Source organism: Hemiscyllium ocellatum, chromosome 10 (genome assembly GCF_020745735.1).
Source record: "Hemiscyllium ocellatum isolate sHemOce1 chromosome 10, sHemOce1.pat.X.cur, whole genome shotgun sequence".
Lineage (NCBI taxonomy): Eukaryota > Metazoa > Chordata > Chondrichthyes > Orectolobiformes > Hemiscylliidae > Hemiscyllium > Hemiscyllium ocellatum.
In genome coordinates this window covers 5,306,242-5,326,563 of record NC_083410.1, presented here as the reverse complement: position 1 = coordinate 5,326,563, position 20,322 = coordinate 5,306,242, and the positions used below count along the sequence as shown (strand labels likewise).

At 46.4% G+C, this 20,322-nt stretch overlaps 1 protein-coding gene across 1 annotated transcript; it reads left to right on the top strand.

Annotated features, from left to right (window-relative positions):
- Positions 1-502: 502 nt before the first annotated feature.
- On the top strand, positions 503-19,488 carry fuca2 (alpha-L-fucosidase 2). Its single transcript, XM_060830773.1, has 7 exons — positions 503-739; positions 2,279-2,466; positions 7,110-7,449; positions 8,562-8,772; positions 13,157-13,347; positions 16,686-16,794; positions 19,135-19,488. Exons 1-7 carry the CDS (start codon positions 543-545, stop codon positions 19,273-19,275), a joined length of 1,377 nt encoding a protein of 458 aa, XP_060686756.1. The 5' UTR covers positions 503-542; the 3' UTR covers positions 19,276-19,488.
- Positions 19,489-20,322: the final 834 nt, after the last annotated feature.

Sequence of the window (20,322 nt, the reverse complement as noted above, 5' to 3'; positions counted from 1 at the left end):
TCCAGCACCACTCTAATTTTGAACGTGTAGAACAGCAGAGCACACTCGAGGGGCCGAATGGCCTACTCCAGCTCTCGTGCTGCTAGATCTGCGATTGATCCGAGTTTGGTTTGGGAGGGGGTTTGAGGGATGTGAAACGGAGGAGAACTAATAGGGGGGTAAGATGCAGATAAATCACGATTTAATTGAGTGCTGGGATAGCCCAGAGATTGCCGAATGGCCTCCTGCAAGTGGTGTAAGAACAGTCATTATTCTTACCAGGATCGAGATAACCCCGTATCCAAACACCAGTGAACGGCTGTTAAAGTGAATTAACACAAGTTAAAGCTGAACTCAGTGCCACAGGGTGAGGGCTACGATAGTTTGTAAGCCTTTCTGCCGTTTCCTATCTCACTCCCAGGATTGCTGTGATGATGGAGGTGTTCACTAGGACCCAGCGGGAATGTACAGCGATAGGGGGAGAGAGAGAGAGACCTGCCTTTTCTTCCTGGTTTGTATTTCCTGTCCTGGAAAGCCTGCCCGCTGCTGGGTGGTGTACAGCGATGTACAGCAGCTGGTGCCTGAATGGCCTCCTCTCGCTCCAGCTCTCACTGTTCTCCAGCGCTCAGTCCGCGCCAGCTCCGAGCTGGGACATCATTGACTCTCGGCCCCTGCCCCCCTGGTATGACCAAGCCAAGTTTGGCATCTTCATTCACTGGGGGGTTTTCTCAGTGCCCAGCTTCGGCAGTGAGTGGTTCTGGTGAGTACTCAGCTCCTTCGGGGGTAGGGGGGATTACTCCCCTCACAAACATCTCTCTCCAATATCCTGTCCCTTCCCTGGGTCATTACAGACATTGTGTGTTCGTCTTTTGATTTTCGGAACTAACCCCCGTGGATTTGAGCTGTCAATCAACAACATCCCCAATTTAAGATTGGTTAGCAATTTCCTTAACCTAGCGCCAGCTGGTTAGAAGTTATTGGTTATTGTCCAGAGCTCGCTGCTGCTTACAAGTTGTAGTCCAGTCTTGCTTAGTGGTCACTACCTATAGGCTGGTCTCGGTTGATGGTCACTAACTATAGCCCGGTTTTGGTTGCTGGTCACTAACTATAGGCTGGTCTCGGTTGATGATCACTAACTATACAAAAGTTTAGATCAGAGTGGTGCTGGAAAAGCACAGCAGGTCAGGCAGCATCCGAAGAGCAGGAAAATCAATGTTTCGGACAAAAGCCCTTCATCAGAAATAGAGGCAGGAAGCCTCCAGGGTGGAGAGATAAATGGGGGTGGGGTGGGATGGGGCTAGGGAGAAGGTAGCAAAGAGTACAATAGGTGAATGGGGGTAGGGATGAAGGGGATAGGTCAGAGAGGGGGTGGAGTGGATAGGTGGGAAGGGAGATTGGCAGGTAGGACAGGTCATGAGGGCGGTGCTGAGCTGGAAGGTTGGAACTGGGGTAAGGTGGGGGGGAGGGGAAATGAGGAAACTGGTGAAGTCCATGTTGATGCTCTGAGGTTGAAGTGTTCTGAGATGGAAGAACTATAGTTTGGCCTCAGTTGATTGTCACTAACTATAGCCCAGTCTTGGTCGATGGTCACTAACTATAGTCTGGTCTCAGTTGATGGTCACTAACTATAACCCAATCTTGGTTGATGGTCAGTAACTAAAGTGTGGTCTCAGTTTATGGTCATACCTATAGCCTGATCTGGGTCAATGGTCACTAACTATAGCCTGGTCTCAGTTGATGGTCACTAACTATAGTGTGGTCTCACTCAATGGTCATTAACTATAGTTGGTCTCAGTTAATGGTCAATAACTATAGCCTGGTCTCAGTTGATGGCCACTAATTATATTGTGGTCTTGTTCAATGATCACTAGCTATAGTCTGATCTGGGTTGATGGCCGTAAACTCCAATTTGGTCTTGGTCAATGGTCAGTAAGTATAGTTCAGTCTAGGTCAATGGTCATTAACTATAGCTCGGACTTGGTCGACAGTCACTAACTATAGCCTGGTCTTAGTTGATGGTCACTAACAATAGCTAGGTCTTGATCAATGGTAACTACCTAGACTGTTCTTGGTTGATGGTAGCTAACTATTGCCTGCTCTGAGTCAATGGTTACTAGCTATAGCCCGGTCTTGGTCAATGGTCCCAAGTATAGCCCAGCTTTGGTCGAAGGTCACTCACTACAGCTCTGTTTTGGTTGGAGTTAATTTGCCTTTGAGAGTGTTTGTTAATGGAAACCAGCACATTAATTATAATGCCTGAAGTGATTAAAGGTTTTCATTTGTTTGTATTTTGTTCTAGGTACTATTGGCAGAAAGAGAAACTGAAACCTTATGTCGAGTTTATGGAGAAAAACTATCCTCCAGGATTTACGTATGCAGACTTTGCCCCCATGTTCTCAGCTTCCTTCTTCAATGCAACTGAATGGGCTGAACTACTGAGCGCTTCAGGGGCCAAGTATGTTGTTCTGACTTCTAAACACCATGAAGGTAACACATGGCTCAATATTTTAAAGGTGCAGGTATGAGCTGGGCTTCTGGTCAGTAAGAATAATTCCAATGTGGGTTTCTTTATTCATTCTCAGTCTTTACAGAGTCATAGAGATGTACAGCATGGAAACAGACCCTTCGGTCCAACCCGTCCATGCCGACCAGATATCCCAACCCCATCCAGTCCCACCTGCCAGCACCCGGCCTATATCCCTCCAAGCCCTTTCTATTCATATACCCATCCAAATGCCTCTTAAATGTTGCAATTGTACCAGCCTCCTCCACTTCCTCTGGCAGCTCATTCCATACACGTACCATCCTCTGTGTGAAAAAGTTGCCCCTTCGGTCTCTTTTATATCTTCCCCTTCTCATCCTAAACCTATGCCCTCTCGTTCTGGACTCCTTGACCCCAGGGAAAAGACTTTGCCTATTTACCCTATCCATGCCCTTCATGATTTGGAGATGCCGGTGTTGGACTGGGATGTACAAAGTTAAAAATCACACAACACCAGGTTATAGTCCAACAGGTTTAATTGGAAGCACTAGCTTTCGGAGCGCCGCTCCTTCATCAGGTGATTGTCAGACACAGAATTTATAGCAAAAGTTTACAATGTGATGTAACTGAAATTATACGTTGAATAATACCTTAATTGCTTGTCGAGGCTTTCATCTGTTAGAATACTATAATAGCTTCACTTCTTTCATGTGTAAATCACAAAACTTTTTTTTTAAATGTTGCAATCTCCAGTTTACTGTAACAGTGGGTGTTAGCGAGACAATATGTTGGTGTTAGCCCCCTGTGTTCGCTGTCTTTGCCATAATGTTTAGACTGATTGTAAACAAAAAAGTGAGAAAACAGAGTTTTACATGAATTCATGCAGCCTTTGAGCAAAACCACCCCAGCCTGTTCAGCCTCTCCCTGTAGCTCAAATCCTCCAGCCCTGGCAACATCCTTGTAAATCTTTTCTGAACCCTTGCAAGTTTCACAACGTCTTTCCGATAGGAAGGAGACCAGAATTGCACGCATTATCCCAACAGTGGCCTAATCAATGTCCTGTACAGCCGCAACATGACCTCCCAACTCCTGTACTCAAAACTCTGACCAATAAAGGAAAGCATACCAAATGCCTTCTTCACTATCCTACCTACCTGTGATTCCACTTTCAAGGAGCTATGAACCTGCACTCCAAGGTCTCTGTTCAGCAACACTTCCTAGGACCTTACCATTAAGTGTATAAGTCCTGCTAAGATTTGCTGTCCCAAAATGCAGCACCTCGTATTTATCTGAATTAAACTTCATCTGCCACTTCTCAGCCCATTGGCCCATCTGGTCAAGATCCTGTTGTAATCTGAGGTAACCCTCTTCACTGTCCACTGCACCTCCAATTTTGGTGTCATCTGCAAACTTACTAACTGTACCTCTTATGCTCACATCCAAACCATTTATGCAAATGACAAAAAGTAGAGAACCCAGCACTGACCCTTGTGGCACTCCATTGATCACAGGCCTCCAGTCTGAAAACAACCCTCCACCATCACCCTCTGTCTTCTACCTTTGAGCCAGTTCTGTATCCAAATGGCTAGTTCTCCCTGTATTCCATGAGATCTAACCTTGCTAATCCGTCTCCCGTGGGGAACCTGGTCAAATGCTTACTGGAGTCCATATAGATCGCAGCTACCACTCTGCCCTCATCAAACCTCTGTTACTTCTTCAAACAACTCAATCAAGTTTGTGAGACATGATTTCCCACGCACAAAACCATGTTGACTATCCCTAAGCAGTCCTTGCCTTTCCAAATACATGTACATCCTGTCCCTCAGGATTCCCTCCAACAACTTGCCCACCACCGAGGTCACCAAGTAAAAGTTACTTTTCACCTTGTCTGTGGGAGCATCTCGTTAAATGGCTGAAAGTTTGAAGGGGTATGGAGTAGTCTCCCACCACCCTCTGCTTCCCACACATTAACTCTCCATTACCTCTTCCAGAGATTTCACTGCTGTCACCCTTATATCCCATATCACCTCCCTTTCTGAGGTAGGGTCAGAAGTCACACAACATGAGGTTATAGTCCAACAGGTTTATTTGAAATCACAAGCTTTCAGAGCGCTGCTCCTTCCTCAGGAGAAGGGACGACAAGGACCTCACCTGATGGAGGAGCAGCGCTCCAAAACTGTGATTACAAATAAACCTGTTGGACTATAACCTGGTGTCATGTGACGTCTGACGTTGTCCACCCCAGTCGAACATCGGCACCTCCACCTCATTCCTAAGATAGATCTTTGCTCAACATGGGGCTCAGTGGTTGTTGGTGGTGGGGGAGAGGGTATAAAGGGGAGTGGAGTTGATGTCACAGTCAGATCATCAGTGGTCTTACCAAAGGACAGAATTCGAGGGGCTGAATGGCCTATTGTTGGTCTTGACTCTTCTGTACTCTGGCCCTCTCCTTCCTCTTCCTCATCACCGTAGTGACAGTTCCAGCTTCTCCCCATCACCATTCTTCCTCAGTGACATCTTCTGCCACTCTCTGTTCTGTTGTCATCCATTTTATTTCCAGAGATTTTTACCTCTATTCGGTAGCAGCTCCCATTGCCCACTGCCTACTCAATCTTGCCAGTGCCCAAGACAGGCTGTAACGCAGGCCTTGCTGTTAAGATCCAGAACCTATTGTTATGGATTAGATCAGCCCTCAAAAATATTTTACATATGTCACCTAGACCCGTGCCCTTGAAGTCAAATGTAACAAGTCTCAGATGCAGTGCGACTGGTCAAACAACTCAACATTACGCAAAACATTACGCCCATTAGTGGGCGGCACGGTGGCACAGTGGTTAGCACTGCTGCCTCACAGCGCCTGTAGACCCGGGTTCAATTCCCGACTCAGGCGACTGACTGTGTGGAGTTTGCACGTTCTCCCCGTGTCTGCGTGGGTTTCCTCCGGGTGCTCCGGTTTCCTCCCACAGTCACAAAGATGTGCGGGTCAGGTGAATTGGCCATGCTAAATTGCCCGTAGTGTTAGGCAAGGGGTAAATGTAGGGGAATGGGTGGGTTGCGCTTCGGCGGGTCGGTGTGGACTTGTTGGGCCGAAGGGCCTGTTTCCACACTGTAAGTCTAATCTAAGTCTAATCTAATCTAAAAACACTATTTGTTTAAACATTGTAGTTACACTAGAACCAAATGACTTAACAGATTGGAAACTTAGCAGATAAAGTACTTAACCGTTCTAATAAGCACACCCCCTAGCAAAAAGAAAGGAAATTCAGACGCAGATTCGCACATGCAGTTCTTCAATCCAGGAGGAAACAATATCAAGAGAAAATTCAGACAGAGTAATAGCTAGGAGACACTCACTGAAGCTCCAACTCTTTTGAGCTCCCAATATCTTCTGATGTTCCTGAAAACCCAAAACGCAGAAATCAGGCCACACCCATTCAGGCTGTTTCTAAAAAAAACCCAAGGCCTCCCAAGCTGTTCACTCAAGTCGCCTGTTCAGTACTTCTGCCTCAGTACATGTCTTCAAAACAAAAGCACTTAAAGAGACAGCATTGTTACACTATTGGCAGGATCTCATATTCCCTTCAAGAATTTCCATCTGCATCATAGAGTGATTGCAATCCACCAACTATTCTAGAGAGCCGGCCTGAGATGTTAGAGGAATTCAAAGCCGAGCTGTCAGTATGAAATGGTCATTGTTGATAGGGTACATGGTGCTAATATATTGAAGCACAGTGGCTCAGTGGTTAGCACTGTTGCCTCACAGCACCAGAAACCTGGGTTCAACTGACTGTGTGGAGTTTGCACATTCTCCCCCTGTCTGCGTAGTTTCTTCCAGGTGCACCGGTTTCCTCCCACAGTCCAAAGATGTGTAGGTTAGAGTGAATTGGCCATGCTCAATTGCCGATAGTGTTCCAGGATGTGTGCGTTAGGGGTGAATGTAGAGTAATAGGGTAAGGAGATAGGTTTGGGTGGGATACCGTTTGGAGGGTAAGTGTGGACTTGTTGGGCTGAAGGGCCTCTTCCATACTATAGAGATTCTGTAATTCTAAAGCAAACTTTTTAAAATAGTTTTCTTTAAACGGTCAGGACCGTTATCCCTTTTACAGTTAAGATAAATATTTATTGCAAAACTTTATTAGGACTAATCTTTCATGTTCATGTTGGATGGTTCCTCATGTGTGTGAGTTTGTTTGTTAAGTTTATAGGGAAGGAGAAATCAAAAGAAGGAAGTGTGACCATTTTCTCTATCCCCGGCGAATGAACGTGAACCCAGCACATCCAAATACTGATGATCACATTTGCCCACCATATTCTCAAATCCCTCCAATCCTCTTCCTTCATTTGTGTCTTCCCTGTCACCTTGAATACTGACACTGTTGTCACTTCAATCACTCAGCCTCAGGAATACCACAAACTCACAAACTCCCAGCTGTCTTTTAAAATCTCATGATTAATCCGCACACTCCTTTCCTTGGTTCCTCAACTATTTATTCACCCACTTTGGCCAAGCTCAGTTTTGCCTTTATTGAACGATTCAGTGAAAATAATCCTGATTCTCCATCTGAAAATGTTGCAAATAGGTTGGGCGCAGAGATGGAGAATGTGTTAATGTTTCATTCAGGAGATGTTGTTTGTGTGGTTTGTTTAGGCTTTACGCTGTGGGGATCAAAGTACTCGTGGAATTGGAATGCAGTTGACTCAGGTCCTCACTGTGATCTCGTTGGAGAGCTGGCCTATGCTGTCAGAAACCGGACAAAGCTGAGGTTTGGCCTGTACCATTCTCTCTTCGAATGGTTTAACCCAGACTTCCTGGAAGATGCTGCCAACGTGTTCACGACCAACAAGTTCCCCACAACCAAGAGCTTACCAGAGCTGTACGAAATCGTGAACAAATACCAGCCAGAAATTCTCTGGTCTGATGGAGATGGAGGTGCACCCGACACCTACTGGAACAGCACTGATTTCCTGGATTGGCTCTATAACCACAGGTACTGAGCTGTGTGTGTAGGTGAACCACTAACCATCCTCACCTTAATTTCTATTCATTCATGGGATGCGGGCATCGTTAGCAAGGGATTATCCATCCCTAATTGCCCAGAGGGTAGTTAAGAGTCAACCATGTTGCTGTGGGTCTGGAGACCTCTGTAAGCCAGACTGATTAAGGACAGCAGTTTCCTTCCTTAAAGAACATTAATGAACTAATTGTGGGGCGGCACAGTGGTTAGCACTGCTGCCCCACAGCGCCAGAGACCCAGTTCATTTCCCGCCTCAGGTGACTGACTGTGTGGAGTTTGCACATTCTCCCCGTGTCTGCGTGGGTTTGCTCCGGTTTCCTCCCACAGTCCAAAGATGTGCGGGTCAGGTGAATTGGCCATGTTAAATTGCCCATAGTGTTAGATAAGAGGTAAACGTAGGGGTATGGGTGGGTTGCACTTCGGCAGGTCGGTGTGGACTTGTTGGGCTGAAGGGCCTGTTTCAACACTGTAAGTAATCTAATCTAAAAGCTAAATAGGTTATTCCAGCTAGAGACAATGGTTTCATGCTGATTGTTCAACTCTAAATTCCAGATTTTTATTGAATTCAAATTCCACCATCTGCCGTGGTGGAATACAAATGCAGGTTCCTAGAACATTACCTGGCTCACTGGATTAATAGTCGGGTCATAATACTACTGGGAGATAGCTTCCCCAGAAAGTAGGGAGTAGGCAAGGCTAGGAAGGGAAAACAATTGGAAACACTCTTCCCCACCTAATTCTAATCCCTTCACACCTCTGACTCCACTCGTCTTCCACCCTCAATCCCATGGTTTTCCTGTTGTGCCTGACATGAATCTGCTGTATAATTTGGAAACATATCACTGTTCCTTCACTGTCGCTGGGTCAAAATGCTGAGCCTCCCTCCCGAACGGCGCTCTGGGTCTAACTATTGCTGTATACATACAGCTCCCTTTGCTTTCTGGGTGAGGAATTCTGTCTATAAAATGTCTGAGATGTAAACAAACACAACACAGTCCTCCTTCACTGTTAGACGCAGCCCCCTCGCTGTTAGACACTTACCTCCCCCCTCATTTAACTCTGCTCCTGTATTGTTGTTGTTCTAGCCCAGTTGGGAAGACGGTTGTAACTAATGACCGCTGGGGATATGGTACAATCTGCAAACATGGTGGCTACTACACCTGTACTGATCGGTATAACCCTGGCCACCTGCTGGCTCATAAGTGGGAGAATTGCATGACCATAGACCGGAAATCCTGGGGATACAGAAGAGACGCAAAACTCAGTGATTATCTTTCAATAGAAGAACTGGTGAAGGTAATATGGATACTGCCTGCCTCTCTCTGTACTTCTGAGCTTGGCACTGTCTCTGTCTCTCATTGTCTGTCTGTCTCTGGTTGGAATTCCACACACGGCCTGCGAATGGGCTGAAGCCATGGGAGTGGCTGGTTAAATGGGGGGCGTTGGATGATGCCATGGCCTATGACCTTTGCCCCGCCTCTTCAGCGACCACCACATTGGCAAGAGTTGCTGGAGAACACCCCTCACTCTGACCTTGTGATTGGCTCCCCTCTTCCCCATCACTGTCGCCTGCCTGATGAGTCCTGAGGCCATTTACCTGCAGGGTGGCTGCCCATCAGTGAGGGTGCTTCTGGGACTGAGGTGCAGTGAGAGAGTGCTGCGCTGTCACAAGTGCTGTCTTCCAACCCAGTGGTGCCTGCAGTGAGGATCCCACACCATGACTTTGAAGAAATGCAGGGAATCCTCTTGGTGCCTTGGCTGATGTCTTTTCCTCAATGGAAATCTTACCTGATCATTGTTATCTTGCTGGCTGTGGGGATTTCTGTGCACCAACTGGCTTCAGCTTTTCCTACATTGAAAAAAGGATTACATTTCAAAAAGATCATATTTAGCTAGGATGCATCTCGCCAGGTCTGGTGGTTGTGAAAGGTGCTATATAAATGCAAGTCTTTTTTTTCTGGCTGTCTGTCATTCTCTCTCTGTTGTAAAGATCAGATATTTATTTTTCTCTTTTCTTTTGGATTGTGGATTCCAAAGGGTGGATATCCCTTCAAGTTAAGGAGAGTGCACAAAGCATGTTTACGGAACACTTGGAGTTACATAGAAACAGGAATAGGCCATTCAGCCCCTTCAGCCTGTAAAAGTTGCAAAACCTGCCGGTACACCACCCCCCCCCCCCCCTCACCTCCATCCGGGTCACCAAACAGCCCTTCCAGATGGGGCAGACGTTCACCTGCCTCTCCTCCAACCGTGTTTACTGCATCAGGTGCCCCCGATGTGGCCTTCCCTATGTCGGGGAGACCGAACATAACTTAGGGAACGGCTCACCGAGCATCGCAGCCGGGTCCGCAGAGGCTGACTGGACCTCCCAGTCACCGCCCATTTCCCAAGCCCTTTCCTACAAAACCACAAGAGAAAATGCTGGAAAGTCCCAGCAGGTCTGGCAGCATCTGTAAGGAGAGAAAAGAGCCGACGATTCAAGTCTAACTGACCCTTTGTCAAAGCAGTCTAACCACCTTCTATTCACCATTTTTCCAACCGGCCTACACAACCATCCTTGGCCTCCTCCATTGCCAAAACAAACCACAACTCCTACTGGAGGAACAGCACCTTATCTTCCTCTTGGGCACCCTACAGCCCAGAGGACTCAACATTGAGTTCTCCAATTTCAAATAACTTCCCTCCCCATCCCCCGACTCCCTTCCCAGCCCCTCCCCCCCCCTTCCAATGCTGCATGCCACCAACTGGATTCATTCCTCCCATTGACCAACCAGGTCGTACCCTCTACCTGTCTTCACCTATCCCCACCTCACCACCCTGCCCCCACCACCCCAGCTCCGCTCACACCCAGTCCTGATGAAGGGTTACACCTGAAACGGCGATTTCTGCAGCTCCTGATGCTGCCTGGCTTGCTGTGTTCTTCCGGCCTCCTGCCTGTCTAATTCAATGAGATGATGGCTGATCGGCCTAACCCCATATAACTGCCTTTGACCCTTATCCCTTCAGTGTGTGCAATAATGCCTTTTTCTGAACAGTGAGAGTGAACAAAGTTAACAATCACACAACACTAGGTTATAGTCTAACAGGTTTATCTGGAAGCACTAGCTGCTGCTCCTTTGTGAGGTAGCTAATGAGGGAGCAGTGCTCCAAAAGCTAGTGCTTCCAAATAAACCTGTTAGACTATAACCTGGTGTGTGATTTTTAACTTTGTCCGCCCCGGTCCGAGGCCGGCTCCTGCACATCAGTGCGAGTGAAAGCCGACAGGGTGAAGATGATGACCTAGAGGGGAATCTGCCTGACTGCAATGTTTTGTCAGCTCCTGTCCAGGTTTTGGTATGAGCAATGGAGCAGAGGAGCTGGTAAAGCAGAAATACCTCTCCGTGTATTTTCAGTGTGGAAAACTAACGAAAAGCTTCCTGGTCGCTGTTCTCCCTTACCATTATTTTTGTAAAGTGCTGTGAGAAAGTGAGGACCACAGATGCTGGAGATCAGAGTCAAACAGTGGAGTTCTGGAAAAGCACAGTAGGTCAAGCAGCTTCCAAGGAGCAGGAGCAGCAGGAGTGGCACGGTGGCTCAGTGGTTAGCACTGCAGCCTCGCAGCACCAGGGTCCCAGGTTCAATTCCAGCCTCAGGCAACTGTCAGTGTGGAGTTTGTACATTCTCCCCGTGTCTGCATAGGTTTCCTCTAGGTGCTTTGGTTTCCTCCCACAGTCCAAAGATGTGCATGTCAGGTGAATTGGCTGTGCCAAATTGCCCGTAGTGTTAGATGCATTAGTCAGAGGGAAATGGGTCTGGGTGGGTTACTCTTTGAAGGATCGGTGTGGACTTGTTGGGCCGAAGGGCCTGTTTCCACACTGTAGGTAATCTAATCTAATAACTATCTGTCCTTCCATCTTGCTATCTCTCTTTTGCTATATACAGGTATCTGTCTCTCCCTCCCTTGATATGTCTTCCTATCTTTTCTTCCATTCCTTCTTTTCCTCTATGTCTGCACCTCTATTTGGGTCATTTGCCTGTATTATGATTACTTATTGGTGGGACACTTTCATTGATGGGGCTGCTAACCAATGAGATCAAAGATTGCATCATAGCCTAACCAATATCTGATCATTTGGATTGGTCCAACATATTTCTTTGGCGAATCTGTAAACCAATGGGAGATCACTAAGAAGCCAACCAATAGGGTTCAAACTGAGAATTGACACAATCATGGGCTGCCCAATAAGGAAGTTATTCCTGTAAATAAAATGGTTACATTTCAGGTCAGTTACAGGTTTACAACCATGAGAGATTACAGTGGGACCGTTGACATCTTTACTTTGCTCAAAACAAAAAAATAAAAATATAAATAATGAAATATACTTTTAGGAAAAAATTAAAATGAAACAATTTGCCATGAGTCCATTTTGCAATATTAGCAAAGAACAAGCACCAGCCTGCATTTATGTAGCATCTTTTAATGTGGACAAACATCTCAAAGTGCGTGACAATCAGGCAATACCTCACACTGGGAGAAACTGAGGACTGCAGATGCTGGAGATCAGAATCAGAGAGTGGTGCTGGAAAAGCACAGCAGGTCAGACAGCATCCGAGGAGCAGGAGAGTTGACGTTTTATGCATAAGCCCTTCATCAGGAATGAGGCTTGTGGGCCGGGGATGAGAGATAAATGGGAGTGGGGGGGGGGGGGGGGGGGGGGTGCTTGAGGGGTGGAGGGGGGCATGGGGGAAAGGGAGCTGAGAATGCGAGAGGTAGATGAAGATGGGGAGAAGGTGATAGGTCGGAGAGGAGGGGGGGAGGTGGATAGGTGGGAAAGGTGATGGACAGGTCAAGAAGGCAGTGCCAAGTTGGAGGCTTGGGACTGGGATAAGGTGGGGGGGAGGGGAAATGGGTAACTGCTGAAATCTACATTGATCCCTTGTGGTTGCAGGATCCCAACGTGGAAGATGAGGCATTCTTCCTCCAGGTGGTTAGGGAGTGGGGATGGAGGAGGCCCAGGATCTGCATGTCCTTGGTGGAGTGGGAGGGGGAGTTAAAGTGTTCAGCCACAGGGCGGTGGGGTTGGTTGGTGCGGGTGTCCCAGGGAAGTTCTCTGAAACTTTCCGCAAGTTTTCGTCCTATCTCCCCGATGTAGAGGAGACCGCATTGGGTGCAACGGATACAGTAGATGCTATTGGTGGAAGTACAGGGAAATGTCTGTCGAATGTGGAAGATGCTTTGGGGCCTTGGACAGAGGTGAGGGGGGAGGTGTGGGTGCAGGTTTTGAGCTTCTTGTGATGGCAGGGGAAAGTACTGTGAGAAAACCTTACATTGAGCTGATATACACTGATTGGCTTGAATGGCCTGTTTGTGTGCTACTTAACCCCACTCACCCCACCTTTTTCTGATGTTCTCCTTCCACCCACCCCTAGTCCTGAAGAGGAGTTAAACTCAAAACTCCGACCTCTCCACCTCCTGATGCTGCCTGGCTTGCTGCGTTCTTCCAGGCCCCTTCTCGACTACCGTGTATTTTAAAAGCTGGATTAAAGCTTAAATTACTTGGACTGGGAAACTGTAAACTTTGTTTGCATGATATCACACATTAACAAGGAATCCTAACCAGACAAATATCACTTTGACTGAAAAATATTTATGAAAGATTTGTCTGTGAGAAGCATTGATTCTTTCGTTCACTCATTCCAGACCCTGGTTGAGACCATCTCCTGTGGAGGAAATCTCTTGATGAATATTGGCCCCACTCATGATGGACGGATACTCCCTATCTTTGAGGAGAGGCTGAGGCAGATGGGGCAGTGGCTGCAAGTAAATGGCGAGGCAATATACAGTACAAAGACCTGGAGAGTGCAGAATGATACCATCACTCCTGGAGTCTGGTAGGTTTATAAAGAACAAGGCCTCTAGGGGGCAGAGGTGGGAAGTTTACTTTTTTTCTTTTTTTCTTTTTTTTTCTTTTTTTGGACAATGCTGACATGTCTCTTTTTTTTTCTTTCTTTAACCCCCACACTACCGCCTGACTGCGGTACTGCTTATTTTTTTCCCCCGCACCCATGGTGTGTGTGTGCAGGTGTGAGACACAGTGAGAGACACAAAGTGCACAAATCATTTATTCAATTTCCACCACCAGGAAGATAGGAAAACACTCGAGTGGCCAGTGACAAGCAGTGCCCTTCACATCAAAGGGCAATGCTGTGTGATCAAACAGTGAAGGGGAGGGCAGGGACTAAATCAAAATAGAGTTGGAGGGGGAGGTGGGAAGTTTTATTCTGGGGGTGGCCAATATCCATCATGATTAGGTCAGAAGTCACATGACACCATGTCATAGTCCAGCAGGTTTATTTGAAATCGCAAGCTTTTGGGGCTCTGCTCCTTCAGCGAGTCAGATGAACTTCACCCAATGAAGGGACAGCGCTCTGAAAGCTTGTGATTTCAAATAAACCCGTTGGGACTATAACCTGGTGTCATGTGACTTCTGATCTTGTACACCCCAGGCCAACACCAGCACCTCCACATCATGACTAGGCCTCGGGGTTCATGCTGAAATAAGATTAAGTAAAGTTCTAATTGTCCATTGAAGAAATAATTTTTAATTTTTTAAAATTTCCAATTGATTGAACAAAATCAATTCATGCAGTTACTTTTTGCTAATCTCTTAAAAACACACACATTGGAATTTATCGTCCCACTTCAAAGCATTGGAGCAAACTGAGAGTTATGGGCAGCCAGCTGTGATAATGCAAGGTTGTGAAATCAGACCTACAATATGAATCTAATGATGGTAATCCCTGTGCTTCTGTGAACAGAGAGAAATAGCAGCTTTTGCTTTTAATGTTCCAGAGAGTTTATTTTTCAATATTTAAAGGGTGGGGGCTTCTAATGCCTACCGACTCTGACAAAGAATCTTTGATACTTGAAACGTTAGCTTGTTCCATATCCTGTCCATGGATGCTACCTGACCCACTGTGATTTCCAACATTTTTTGTATTTGTAGCAGCTTCTCAGTTGCTTTTGACAGTGATAATTGACAGTTTTAATTGAGTTTATGCACTTGCGTGTCCACTCCACTTGTGACAATCTCAAGGTACACCTTACCCCTCCCAAAGGGCACTGGAGCCACGTTAAAGGTATCCCAGGACCATGTCCAAGAGGATACAGGGCACCTGTGCAAAAAAGGGCTTCCTAACTGTTTGAGACTCTCTGAAAGGATTAAACCTGCTCCGTCAGGTGTAACATGCACTTGTTCTGTTTCCCACTGCTGGCTAAGAAGAATTGGAGATGAGCGGAGGCAGTTTCTGTATTAGACAGACTGTCTGTGACACACAGGTGTAAAATTTAGCCCCCCACACCCCAACCCCAGTTCTCACAAGAAATGTAGCTGTTGTGTTTATGCAAGAGACCGTCAGATTTCCCCTCTGTTGACGTTTTGCTAACGATGGAGAGACTGTAAAACCATAAAATATAGGAGCAGAAATTAGGCCATTCAGCCCATCAAATCTGCTGCATCATCCAATCATGGCCCCTAATGTATTTCTCAACCCTATGCTCCTTCCTTCTCCCTGTAACCCTTGATCCCCTTACGAATCAAGAACCTATCTATCTCTCTCTTAAATACACTCATTAACCGGGCCTCCACAGCCCTCTGCAGCAATGATTTCCACAGAGTTACCACTCTCTTCATTTCAGTTCGTCCCTTCACCTGAGGCTCTTCTCCTTGTGTCCTAGCCTCTAGGGAATCACCTTCTCCACAGTCCACTCTGTCTAGGTGCCTCAGTGCTCTGTAAGTTTCAATCGGATTCCACCTTTCATCTTTCTAAACTCCATCGAGAACGGACGCAGAGTGTTCAACTGTTCCTCATATGACAAGCCCATCGTCCCCAAAATCATTCTTGTAAACCTCCTCTGGACTGTCTCCGATGCCAACACATCCTTCCTTAGAAACGGGGCCCACAATATTCCAAAAGGGGTCTGAACAGAGCCTTGTACAGCCTCAGCAATACGTGCCCTTTATCTTGTATTCGAGAAGCTCTCCATTGTTCTGAAATTTGAGACCAATTGTGATAGACAGGAGTGTATCAGAGGTCAGCCCTGATCTTACTGAATGGCTGAGTAGGCTTGAGGAGCCAGATGGCCTCCTCCTGCTCCTGGTTCCTCTGTTCTGATGTTAGCACATTGCTATCAGCCAGGACTCAACAAGTAACAGGTAAAAACAAGGACTGCTGATGCTGGAAACCAGAGTCTAGATTAGAGTGGTGCTGGAAAAGCACAGCAGGTCAGGCAGTATCCAAGGAGCAGGAAAATTGATGTTTCTGGAAAAAGCCCTTCATCAGGAATAGAGGCAGGGTGCCTGAAGAGTGGAGAGATAAATGAAGATAATTCTATCTCTCCACTCTGCAGGCACCCTGCTTCTATTCCTCAATAGGTAACAGTCCACCATTCCGCTGTCACAAGGTCTCTTTATCAAGTTTCCCTCCGGAGACTGGAGCACAGTGACTCTCCCCTGCAGTCCTGAGGGAGTGCTGCACTATTGGAACTGCTGTCTTCTCACGGAGTTGTTAAATCAGGGGCCCCATTCTGACCTCTTGAATATCAAACATTCCTTTCAAATATTCCTCTTTGCTAGTATTTTGATCTGCTCATTTCTCATCGTAGAATCCCCATGGTGTGGAAACAGGCCATTTGGCCCAACAAGTCCACATCAACCCTCCGAAAGAGTATCCCACCCACACCCATTCCCTTATCATATTACTCTACATTTCCTCTGACTAATGCACCCAGCCTATGCGATCCTGTATATTGTAGGCAATTTCCACTGAGCCTGCACATCTTTGGATTGTGGGAGGAAACTGGAGCACCCAGAGGAAACCCACGCAGACACAGGGAGAATGTGCAAACTCCACACAGCCTGAGGCTGGAATCGAACCCGGGTCCCTGGCGCTGTGAGGCAGCAGTGCTAACCACTGAGCCACTACCACCCCATTGGAACAGGAGGAGAGAGCTTAGCCACACAAACCTGTTCCACCGTTCATTGAGACCATACCTCATACATTATCTCACTCTGCATAGCTCCCCAATCCCATTTACACTAATGCCTTTGGCCTCCTCATTCACTCACTAACCAGGCCCTCATTTCCATTCTGAAAGTGTGATGGTGCCAATGCTGTTTGTCAATTATTGAAGACATTTTATCTTCTGAGAATTTATTATGTTTTTCCAGGTACACAGCTGGAGTGGAGAAAGGGGTGGTTTATGCAATATTCCTCACCTGGCCAAAACTAGGAATGCTGGTCCTTGGAGCTCCCCATGTTACAGCAGGAGAAACAAAGGTTTGAATCATTGAATAACAGATAAGGGTGTGTTAGAAGCCTTTGTAGTACAGTGGGTAGTGTCCCTGTCTCTGAGCCAGAGGTTGCAGGTTCGAGCCTCAGTCCAGGTCGGTGCGTCTAGAACGTGGCCACATAAGTGCACTGTCAACTGGTCAATCCTCCCACCATTGGCAGGCAGTGAGGGGTGGGAGTTCATGCGTGGCCATGTAATGGGATAAGTGACAGCTGCTACAGGCTGTAATACACATGCACAATGTGTGTTTCCACTGCAATTCATATTCCTTGGTGGTTTAGTTGGTGCATCTGGCTGGAGGATCAGTGTGGGTCAGGTTGGAATGAGCAGAGTGGGTCTTGGTCACCTTTCTGGCCTAAGTGAATACAGGACCCTGTTCTTGTCTCGCCCCCTGCTGGTGGTCGTGGTACAGCAAACATTGTTTTAACCAGTGCCTTCTGCACCCTCCATAAACCGGCAAAATTATGTACCTCAAATACCACAAGGTTTACTGCATTATTCTGACCATAAGACATAGGCACAGAAGCAGGCCATTCAGCCCATTGAGTCTGCTCATCCATTCAGTGAGACCTGATAACCCTCAGTTCCACTTTCCTGCTTTGTCACCATTCATCTTGGTTCCTTCAACTAGTTAAAAATCTACCTCAGCCTTGAATATACCATCCAATTAGTATAGCTTTTAGAGTCATAGAGTCCTACAACACAGGGACAGGCCCTATGGCCCAAGCTGGTCAAAGTTTATTCACCTCAATGTAAGATTAGATTAGATTCCCTACAGTGTGGAAACAGGCCGTTCGGCCCAACCAGTCCACACCGACCCTCTGAAGAGTAATCCACCCAGACCCATTTCCCTCTGACTAATGCACCTAACAGTATGGGCAATTTAGCATGGCCAATTCACCTGGCCTGCACACCCTTGCACCATGGGAGGAAACCCACGCAGACCCAGGGAGAATGTGCAAACTCCACACAGACAGTCGCCCGAGGCTGGAACTGAACCTGGGTCCCTGGCACTGTGAAGCAGCAGTGCTAACCACTGAGCCACTGTGCTGCCCAAATATACTTGTTGTTCAATTGAATGGCCTCATGAAATATCAAGAGTTGATTCAATTTTGAGTCAATATCTCCTCAAATACTGCAATCTGCAGTAATGCCTGAATGGTCAGTTGAGGGTGGGAGTGAAATAGCTCTCTGCTGGTAAGTTTTATTTAAGACAAAGTTTCATTATTATTTAAGTGATTTATGCTGTAAATTAAGTTTACCTGTGATGTGTATTGCCCCTGCATTACGTTTCTATTATTTAGTGTGAGTGCTTACATCTGTAATGTGCACCTCTTGATTACCCAGAATATTCGATCATCCGACACATTCCTGGTCCCCTCGATTTAATTTGCTTTGATTTATTAATGTCACATGTACTGAAGTACAGTGAAAAGTTTTGTATTGCATGCAGTACAGGTAGATCATACCATACAAAGTGCATTAGGGTAATAGAGCAGAGCGAGGAATACAATGTAACAGCTGCAGAGAAGGTGCACAGAGAACGAGAGCAGCATAACATCTAATTTGAGAGGTTCATTCAGAAGTCTAATAACAGTGGGGAAGAAGCTGTTCTTGAATCTGTTTTTATGTGTGTTTAAGCTTTTGTATCTCTGCCCGATGGAAGAGGGTGGAAGAGATTATGACTGGGATGGGAGGGGCCTTTATAATGTCGGCTGCTTTCCCGAGGCAGTGGGAAGTATAAATGGACAGCTAGTTTGTGTGATGGACTGGGCTGTGTTCACAACTCTCTGCAATTTCTTGGGATGAGCAGTTACCATGGGTATAGATTTTATTATTGGTATCTTTTCCCCAGGCTGGGGGACTTTCAAATCTTGGGGGCAAACTTTTAAAGTGAGAGGAGAAAGATTTACAAACGACATGAGGGGCAACTTTTTTATATAGTGGGTGATTTGCGTGTGGAATGAACTTCCAGTGGAAGTGATGGATTTGGATATGTACGTGAAAAGGAAAGGTTTGGAGGGATATGGGCCAGGAGCAGGTAGGTGGGACTAGTTTAATTCGGCATGGACTGGTTGGACCGAAGGGCTGTATGACTCTGAGCCCACAGTGTTCTATCCAGATAGAATGCTTTCTGTGGTGCATCCGTAAAAATGTGCTGGTTTATAAAAGATTTGCTGTACTGTGGGTTAGATCTGGCTATGGAGAGAGAGCAGAAGAAATGTCGAGTGATAACAGACAACAGCTCAATCCCAACTGTCCTTACCATCGAGACAGTTTATACATGTGCATTATTTTAAAATGTTGTTTAATATTTTATGAATAAGGTAACCCTCATTGGATACCCCGAGCGTCTGCAATGGGAGAAGTTTGGAGAGCAGGGTCTGCTGGTGCTACTGCCCAGAGTCAACATCAACCAACTGCCATGTCAATGGGCCTGGAGTCTGAAACTCAGTGAGACCACATGATGAGCTGTGCAGAGCTGAGCGACAGTATTCAAGAGTTTCTGCACTGTCAGGCTGTGTCTCAGCAAGCGACACTTTCTCACTTGTTTTGTTTAACTTTGTACTTTTGGAAATGAGAAATTTCAGTTCCTGAAGAAATGTTTCGGATTCAGCTGATGTGGCAAGTGATTTTGTTGGTGTGTTGTCAGGGCTGATGTACAGTTAATTTTTTTTAAATCTCTCTATCCTTGTACTTATTTGTGAGTCTGTGACAGACAACACTTCTCTCAGGAACTGTGGATGCGGTTTGAACTTAGTGCCAGTTTCCTTTTCATTCATGGATACGGGTGTCACTCTCCAGGTCAGCACTTATTGCCCCATCCCTAATGGTCCACAGGGCAGTTAAGAGTCAACTCCATTACTATAGGTGTGGAGTCACATGTAGACCAGACCAGGAAGAGTCTGATGAAGGGCTTATACCCGAAACATCAATTCTCCTGCTCCTCGGATGCTGCCTGACTCGCTGTGCTTTTCCAGCACCACCTTCTTGACTCTGATCTCCAGTCCCCACTCTCTCTCTCCTAGACCAGATAAGGGTATCAGTTTTCTTCCCTAAAGGACATTAATGAACCAGATGAGTTTTACCAACAATCAGAAATGGTCTCATGGTCAACTTTAGACCCTTAATTCCAGATTCTTTATTGAATTCACTTTCTAACATCTACCATGGTGGGATTTGAACCCAGATCCACAGAACATTGCCTGAGCTTTTGGATTAATAGTCCAGCATTATTTCCATTCGGCCATTGCCTCCCCACATTGAAGATGCTGAAAGCCATCTGCCTGGTGGTCACATCGCTGTTTAGCTTGATGGGAGGTCTCCTGCCTTAGATCATAGACAGTCAACCTGGGTCTGATACAAGCCAGTGAAAGACATATTGGATTGCCTGTGTGCTTAACCATTGGTGAGTGCAGAGGTAAGAAGGAGTGGGATTTCATCTTGGGCAGTGGTTTGAGATACATGGGAGTACATTGGCAGGTTATGATAGGCCTATTGCAATGTCCAATCCC

Coding starts and splice junctions, on each gene's coding strand:
- fuca2 (XM_060830773.1), top strand. CDS start 543: ATGTACAGCAGCTGGTGCCTGAATGGCCTCCTCTCGCTCCAGCTCTCA. Junction 740..2,278: donor TTCGGCAGTGAGTGGTTCTG/GTGAGTACTCAG, acceptor ATTTTGTTCTAG/GTACTATTGGCAGAAAGAGA. Junction 16,795..19,134: donor TTACAGCAGGAGAAACAAAG/GTTTGAATCATT, acceptor TTTATGAATAAG/GTAACCCTCATTGGATACCC.